The sequence below is a fragment of the Etheostoma spectabile genome, chromosome 6 (genome assembly GCF_008692095.1).
Source record: "Etheostoma spectabile isolate EspeVRDwgs_2016 chromosome 6, UIUC_Espe_1.0, whole genome shotgun sequence".
In the NCBI taxonomy this organism is placed as follows: Eukaryota; Metazoa; Chordata; class Actinopteri; order Perciformes; family Percidae; genus Etheostoma; species Etheostoma spectabile.
This window is the reverse complement of record NC_045738.1, coordinates 24,079,891-24,088,774: the sequence shown is the minus strand read 5'-3', so window position 1 is coordinate 24,088,774 and position 8,884 is coordinate 24,079,891. Positions and strand designations below refer to the sequence as shown.

Sequence of the window (8,884 nt, the reverse complement as noted above, 5' to 3'; positions counted from 1 at the left end):
GTCCTGAACATGTATGTATTTTAGACCTGTGTGTAGTGATTACTAACAAACTGTGTAGTTTTTCCCTAGTGGGGATTCAATAAACAGTATCAATTATTAATATTATACCAAACGACCTTCAAATAAGTACTCCAACTAAAGGATTGATTTTGAAGTTCTGTACTGGTTTCACTGATTTGATATTGGAATATAATTACTATTTTTTCCTACTCAATCCACTCAAGTCATAAAACCCTCTCAGTAGAGCACAGCTGTCATGAAATAACCCAATATGCAACAATACTGTTTGAAACTGCAATACTAACGTATTTAATCCTCAACGAAAAAAATAAGAAATACAAGGGGGGGTGGGGGGGAAAGGTGTTTTGGTTCCTAACTACCTCACCTCGCCTGTTGCCAGGTGATAGGTCACGGAGGGACATATCGATAGAGACAGCGTGTTGATAAGGAGACTCCGCTTCTGCTTCCAGTGACTACACAGGCAGACGAGCGACCAGAGCTCAGCGGTTCCAGACCATAGTCTGTTTCACCCGGGTCAGACCTGCGCCAGCACCCACTTGTTGAGTTCACACAACAGTCCGCCGTCGCTCTATTTTAAAGAGGCTACGCTATGGCACGCGCTCTGGTCAGACGGGAATCAGTGGAAACGGAGATGCACAAGTCTCAGGACGAAGCAAAAACCTTCGTCTACACCAAGAAGCGAGGCTACGATGTTACCCGGACCCCCCCTTTGAACAAGGTCAGTGTGGGGACACAGTTTGTGGGACTTTTCAGCTTGTTTCTGTGGTTGAAAAGCTAGCTGTTGCCTTCAATGGCTGTAGGAAATATTACATTTCCGAATGGAACGTCAACGACCAACCTAACTAAGTGTCAATATAAGACAGGGGAAAGATGAGATGTTCTGTCTGTAACATCATAATTCACGACGTTCTGCTAACTTTTAGGGGGCGGAGTTAACTTAACTAGCTTAACTAGTGATGGGTTATAGGCCTACAACAACTTTTTGCTAATAAGTTAGGCTACTAGCTAATAATGTTAGATTGACACCTAGTTGGCTTAAGGTGTTAGCTAGCACTTAGCTAGGTGTTACATTCTGCTGCATATTTAGTGACGTTTCTCTTCTACTCACAACCAAATTAGCAATCATTGGTATTATTTAAGACGTGAGGTATGAGTTTAATATTTAATACGTGCACAAGTCTTGTTATTGACATCTGGACAAACAGTCCGAGCCCTCGAGAAGCAAGTGAACGCAACATTAGCCAGGCAGTTAAGGAATCCGCTTTGAGCGGTTATATTTAGATTTAAAGAGCCCAACGGAGTTGTATACAGGGCTTTTGTATACAGTATATTTTCTATGTCATGTATTACTTTACGAAGACTGTAAAGGCCTGTATAGGTGCATTATGGGTGGCGTCTCAAGCCTGACCCCCCCCCCCCCCCCCCCCCCCCCCCCCCCCCCAATAAGCATTGTGAAAAGCTTCTGTGAACTCACTGTGGAAGCTTATATCTTGTCCAGTAATGTTAAGACAAGCCATTTCGGCCCCTATAAATGTTTTAAGATTTTTTTGCCTATCTCTTCTTAACCCTCCTATTGTCCTCGGGTCACATTTGACCCCTTTAAAAAATGTCTATATCAAAAATATTGGTTAATTTTAACCAAATTACCATAAAAAATGGATTGGAATCCTTACAACGCTCTTTGCAACTACAATTGATCGCTTTCATTCCTCTGATCTTTACTATTAGTCAAAATAATTCATCATTTCTGCTTTTTTGTAATTCAAATATTAGGTATAATTCTATATAAACGAGGGTTATTGACCATGAATTCCAAGAAGTAGTTAAACTAGTATGGCGGTGTTAGTGAAAAGGTATTTGAAAAGTTTGAAAAAGGGATGAAAATGTCACATTTTTGTCCATTTTTGAGGAGGACAACACAAGGGTCAAAGTAAAATGAGGAACAAAAGTTGAAAGGGGCTTAATCATGCAAAAAATAATGCTGATCAACATCCTTGTTGATTGTGAAATGAGGGGAGGACTGCATGTTCCTATTTTAAGTGTAGTCTTGTGAAATTTTGAATATAATATGTATTTGACCAGCTGTTGCTGTTGAACAAGACTGATATGCCCTGCCCCCCCCCCCACACACTTTAGACAATTACTTTACAAAAGCGCCTATGGCAACCTTTGGGCCTTTCCAGTGTTTTCTGTGGGTTTGTGTTGGGTTGGGGCCCCAGGGGTCAAGCTGTGGTGACGTGATCTCTGTCCATGGTGCTGACTGATCATCAAAACAACTGGCTGAATTCAGGGCCCCTGTTATGTAAAGTGTGCCCTGCAAACAGAGTAAGTCGGACTCATTTTGGGACTCTTGAACGGTCTATTTCTTCCCTCTGAGCTGTTTTCCGCACTAACACGTTTCTCTTCTGGGAAGCTAACGGGAAACATTCAAAACTGTATGTTTGGCGATGTCTAATGTTCAAGCTTTTCCTGTGGTCTCGCATTGCCAGGCCTGCATATTCTGGGTTGTTTGCACTTTTTTAATTAAACCAACCATAATCGTCTTGGGTGGCGGTGCTGAGCTCCGGACGCAGCAACGATAGATAGATAGACATTTATTGATCCCAAAAAGATGGGAAATTATGGTATCTGAAATAATCTAAAATAGCCGAAATATTCGAAAATAGTCTGGTTTAGGAATTTATTCTGGTGGATATTTGCACCGTGCAAAAGAAACCGCCACATACAATCTTAAATAAAGTAGACTGTTCACATAATACAGTAACGTGAGCTATTTAAATTAGAGCCTGACCGATATATCGCCGGCCCGATATTATTGGCCGACAATTCCCGAAATATCAGCATTTATAGCGGCAGATAAAAACAAAATCATTCATCAGAATCATTTATAATGACAAATAAATGATTCTGATAAATGAATTTTTGAAAAATAAAATAAAAACGGACGGTCAACCATGTTATGAGTGTTGGCGTTGCATAGTTTGTCCACCAGAGGACGCTCTACAACGTCCCTGTTGGCTTCTCTCGGATTATTTTCTTTGTTGTTGTGTTTTTGTTCAAAGGAAAAGCAGTAAACCATATTCCTCGTTAATTGAGAAAGTGGGAGGTGACGAACATGTGGCCTAAAATCACATCACATCTGGCAGAATTTCTGGCGGCACCTGAACAATCCCGGAAATGAAATGTCATTGACATAGACTATGTGGAGACAGATTACAACACAGGTGATATGATACTGAGAGTATTACATAACATGCTGGATATTACTCATGAAATAAAATCCCTGCAGAGTAGTTCAGCTGTTCAGTTGCTGCATCATCCTCGGCCTATGTGATTGTTGTTGTGACAGCGGACTGTGTTTGTTGACTGCTTGGTGGGTTGTGGGGGGGGGGAGGAGGGGAAGGAGGGGACTGCGATAGGTTGTTGAGGAGAGTAATGGCCTAAGGGAAAACCTTTTGTGGGGAAAAGCTGTCTCACGAGGCAGTGAGCCGGATCTTATGGACAAACTCGGATGCAGAACAACTCATTTCACATACAGTCCCTGACAAAAGTCTTGTCGCTTATCTATTTTGTAGAAACACCTGCTATTAACCTGACTTTTAATTAATCAATTGGTGTAAGAAATAGCTCATATGAAAAGCTAAAACCCTCCCAAATGATGTTCAATGCACTGAAATAAATTAGTTTCATTGAAAAAAAGATTTATATTTAAACAAGATAGAAAGGTCAAATTTTGGCAAGACAAAAATCTTGTCGCCTGTACATAAATTGAACAAATTTACTGCAAATAATAAAATATGTCAGCAAATTAAATAGTGGTGCTGTGAGATCCAAATGTAATATCTTGTATGACTTCCATGAGCTTGAAGGACTGGACCCATGCGGTTTGGCAAGGATTCAGACCATGTGTTGATGAAGTCATCAGGAATAGCTAGGAAAGCAGTCCTGCTGCCTCCCAGAGTTCATCAATATTCTTTGGTTTGGTCTTCCATGCTTTCTCTTTCATCCTACCCCACATATGCTCCATGATGTTCATGTCTGGTGACTGGGCCGGCCAATCCTGGACCATCTGGATCTTCTTCGCCTTAAGGAACTTTGAAGTGGAGATGGAAGTATGTGATGGAGCACCATCCTGCTGGAGAATTTGGGCTCTTTTATGGTTGGGAATATAAGAGGTAGCTAAGATGTCTTGGTATTTGAGACTATTGATGTTGCCTTCCACCCTGCAGATCTCTCGCACACCCCCATACTGGATGTAACCCCACACCATGATTTGTCCGCCACCAACTTCACTGTTTTTCTGGGTGAATCTTGGATCCATGCGGGCTCCAGTAGGTCTCCTGCAATATTTGCAGCGACTGTGGTGTAATTCAACAGAAGATTCATCTGAAAACCCACTTCTTCACTTCTCCACGTCCATCCTTTTAGCAGCTGTGGGCCTTGGCACTCCCCACGGTTTTTCAATTGTCTTGTTTAGTGCCGGCTTCTGGGCACTGATTCGACCATGGAGGCCATTTCGAGACAGAATCCGACAAACTGTTCTGGTTGACACAGGGACTTCAGGGGACCAGGTCTCGTGGAGCTCTGCTGCAGTGGAAAATGGGCTGGCCTTGGATTTTCGAGCCAACAAACGGTCCTCTTGAGCAGTTGTCTTGCGGGGTCTGCCTGACCTGGGCTTGTCAAAAACGTCTCCAGTGTCTTCAAATCTTTTTTTAATCCTCTGTACTTGACGCTGAGACACATTGAAGGTGTCTGCCACATCAGCAGTGGATCTGGTCTTCAGCCTCTTGATAATCCAAACTTTAGTCTCAGGGTGAATCTTAGGCATGTTTGCAGAGGTCTAGTTGCAGTTGATGTGAAGGTCTAGTGTACTGGGGTTGTTTTTATACACACCTGAGACCGGATTGATCCATTATTAGTCCCAGGTGAAGCTCATATGACAAGGCGACAACACTTATGTCTTTGCAAAAATTGACTCAATGGGCTTTACCAAGCTGTGAATATTAGAATACTTTTTGACAGTTTCGTTTTGCACTGAAACATTATTACAAAAGCTGTTGGGATTACATGAGCCATTTCTTGTAAATAAATCTTGATTAGAAATATTTTTCAGTGGCACTTCAGGTCAATTTGCACACAAGCGACAAGACTTTTGTCAGGGACTGTACAGTGGCTTGCATAAGTTTACACACACATGCCATAGTTGGTTAAAAAGAGGAATTAAAAAAAATCTTCTTTTGGGAATTGATCTTAATGCCTTAATTTATAAAATTTAGAAAAATTCAACCTTTTAAGGACACCAGTTTTCTTTGTGAAGGAATAATGTATTGTAAATAAATGTTCTTCCTTAAAATACAGGGGGCCTAAGTATACACCCCCCTATGTTAAAATACAGGGGGCCTAACTATACACCCCCCTTGTTAATACAGGGGGCCTAAGTATCCACCCCCCATGTTAAATACAGGGGCCTACTATACACCCCCCTATGTTAAATACAGGGGGCCTACTATACACCCCCATGTTAAAATACAGGGGGCCTAAGTATCCACCCCCATGTTAAATACGGGTGCATAGTATACACCCCCCTTTATGGAAAGGTGTGTGTGTGGTGTGTGTGTGTGTGTGTGTGTGTGTGTGTGTGTGGTGTGTGTGTGTGTGGTGTGTGGTGTGTGTGTGTGTGTGTGTGTGTGTGTGTGGTTTTGTGTGTGTGTGTGGTGTGTGTGTGTGGTGTGTGTGTGTGTGTGTGTGTGTGTGTGTGTGTGTGGTGTGTGGTGTGTGGTGTGTGTTGTGTGTGTGTGTGTGTGTGTGTGTGGTGTGTGGTGTGTGTGGTGTGTGTGTGTGTGTGGTGTGTGTGTGTGTGTTTGTGTTGTGGTGTGTGTGTTAAACCATCAGACCCCCGATGGAATCTAGAGCTAGTGCATCAATTAATAGTTAGGTGTTCCTGAATGAATTTACGCTGAGCTGCATTAGAGGTCATTCGGGACCTTTAGTTTCAGCGCTTAGACCCCCCATATAAACTGTTTATTTACACCTTGTGCCCTGAATGCACCCGGTGTACCCAGGGTAAGGTTGACCTAAATGCATGTGAAAGCATGACCAGTCTAGCACTTAGGATCTGACACTATATTTTGTCTGTGTTAATAAAGCTCTGGTGAGAAGCAGGCCTCAGACATTCAAATCTAAAGCCTTTTAATGAAAGATTAAAGATCCATTTAAATCACAAAATGCCACAGAGACACAGATATGTCATGTTAACTCACGGTTTTAAGACTCGCTCTCCCTCATACATTGTATTTGCTCTTTCCACTTTCTCCATTTCCTTTGTTTTTCTTCTGAGAAATGTTAGGAGTGAATGTTACGAGAGCCACAGTTCTTTGTTCCCCTGTTTACAAGAAGGCTTTTCTTCGCCCTTTTTTAAAAGTTGGCCTTCCTAAATGAGCTCGCAGTTTGTGTTGTTGCAAAAGAAAATGCAGTTTAATAAGATTTATTACATGAGTGTAAAAACTGGGCTTGAAACAATCAGAAAAAATGATTTGAGAAACTAGCTTTGACAGTTTAAACATACACAGTAGTTTAATCAGGGCCACAGAGGAAGAAGAAGGGGAATTTTGAAAAACTTTGGTCTCTGTTTTTTTTCCTGAAAAGACGTATGTACAATAAGCGATCTCCATTTTACATAAGAATTGCCCTATTTTTTTAATCTTTTTTATAATATACTAAAATATGCTGCAAAGCAGGCATTTACCTTACATGGTCTGTGGTTGTATCTGATCAACCTGAGTGATCTCATCACTTGGCTAAAAATTACCCAAAACACACACACACACACACACACACACACACACACCACACACACACACACACACACACACACACACACACACACACACACACACACTCGGTTTGTTGCACTATCTTTGTGGGACCCTCATTGACATAATGCATTCCTTGGTCCCTTACCGTAACCTTAACCATCACAGCTAAATGCCTAACCTTAACCCTTACCCTCACCCTAACCATAACCTTATTCTAACCCTAATCCTAAAACCAAGTCTTAACCCTCATACAGCCCTTTAAAGTTGTGGGGTCCCGCATGTTGGTCCCACAAAGCTGTCGGGACCCCACAAGTATACTGGATTCTTGGTTTTTTGGACCCCACAAATACAGTTTTTTTTTTTTTTTTTTTTTAATCAAATTTTATTTGTATACATTTAGAAACTATAAATAGTAACAGGACCCCACGAATATAGTTAAACAAGTGTACACACACACACGCACAGAGGTTGGAGTCATAGCAGGAAAAAAAAGGTTTCTTATGCAGCCAGGTGAAACGTCCACTGTCACCCCCCCTGTGCGTGAACCGGGCCGAGGAAATTGGAGGAGAAGGTAGGAAATGGCTGCTAAAGAGTGTTAGTGGCCAGGCACAGGCAGGCTTCTGTGGCTCAGGCAGTGGCACATTGTTGCCCTCCTTCTGATTTCAGCGATCCCCGGGGAGAGGTGTGTTTACCTCCCTCAGCTGGCCCACTTCACCTCTAACAGGAGCCAGTCACAGCACAGCCTGCTAATTGATGCTGAGGGACGCGGCGCTGAAAGCAGCCTGTCCGCACATCGACGGGCTACCATTTCCTTTTTAATCTCTCGGCACTCACACGTACACACGTGTGTGTTTGTGTGCATGCATACACATTATATACCCACACACACACACAGCTTCACCTTAATCTTTGGACAACACTCCCTCCTCCCTCTCCAGAGGTGGAACCGGATATTATAGGTGTGTTTTGTGTGCGCTCACTGTGCAATAAAGAGAAGAAGTGGGGTGCGAGGTGTAGAAAGGGTTCTCTGTGGTGAGGAAGAGGGTGCTGGCCACACTCCACAGACCCCCTCTGTCTCTCTGCTTGATCACCCATTAATGAGGCGTCTGTGTGGATCCCGGCCCTCCGTGCGTCTCTGTGACGCTGGTTCCGCCTGCCGCGGCCTTTCAAAAACAACAACAACCTCCTTAAAAAATGCTCTTAGCACCCAATCGGGGATGCGGTTTCACTGAGGTGTCGGTGTGTGTCGGCGGCCATGATGGCCATTCACCGGCTGGGTCCTGATGGAGAAGGGGACTGGAGGGCAGTCAGTCATATAGGATGGAGAGAATGGGAATGTTTGTTCTTCTTTTACATTTCCACAGCAACTGTCTGTCTGTTTAAACCAAACCATTATTATAATTCTTACATAATCAGTCAGTCAGTTTATAGGTTACAGGTTATTAGGTTTTTATGTTATAGTCATAGACAATGTTTTATCATGATCATGGTGATTTTTTTCGGTATCGTCATTTTTTCATTCATTCATCCCAATCATTTAAAATGACAAATGAATTATTCTGATGAATGAATATTTAAAAAAAATTAACTAAAAATGGACGGTCATCCATGTTGTTAGTGATGGCGTTGCATAGTCTGTACACCGAGGACCCGCTCTACACATGTCCCTGTCGTGATGGCGTGTGCATAGTCTGGCACCAGAGGACGCTCTACAACGTCCCTGTAGTGATGGGTGCTGTTGTCCACAGAGGACGCTCTACAAGTCCCTGTTAGTGTGGCGTTGCATAGTCTGTCCACCAGAGGACGTCTACCACGTCCCGTTAGTGATGGCGTTGCATAGTCTGTCCACCAGAGGACGCTCTACAGTCCCTGTTAGTGATGGTGGTGCATAGTCTGTCCACCAAGTCACTCTACAACGTCCCTGTTAGTGTGGCGTTGCATAGTCTGTCCACCAGAGGACGCTCTACAACGTCCCTGTTGGCAACACTTTTTTATTAGTGTGTTTTTGTTCAAAGGACTTTAAGTTTCATATCTTAAGTTTGTATTTT

General features: G+C 42.8%; 1 protein-coding gene across 1 annotated transcript in view; it reads left to right on the top strand.

Moving 5' to 3' along the window:
- Window positions 1–420: 420 nt before the first annotated feature.
- The window catches only part of me1 (malic enzyme 1, NADP(+)-dependent, cytosolic), a 112,944-nt gene continuing 104,480 nt past the window's right edge, over window positions 421–8,884 (top strand). The window contains exon 1 of the mRNA XM_032519002.1: window positions 421–739. Within this exon, the coding sequence (XP_032374893.1) occupies window positions 611–739 (129 nt within the window). The 5' untranslated portion in view covers window positions 421–610. The remainder of the gene's footprint in view (window positions 740–8,884) is intronic.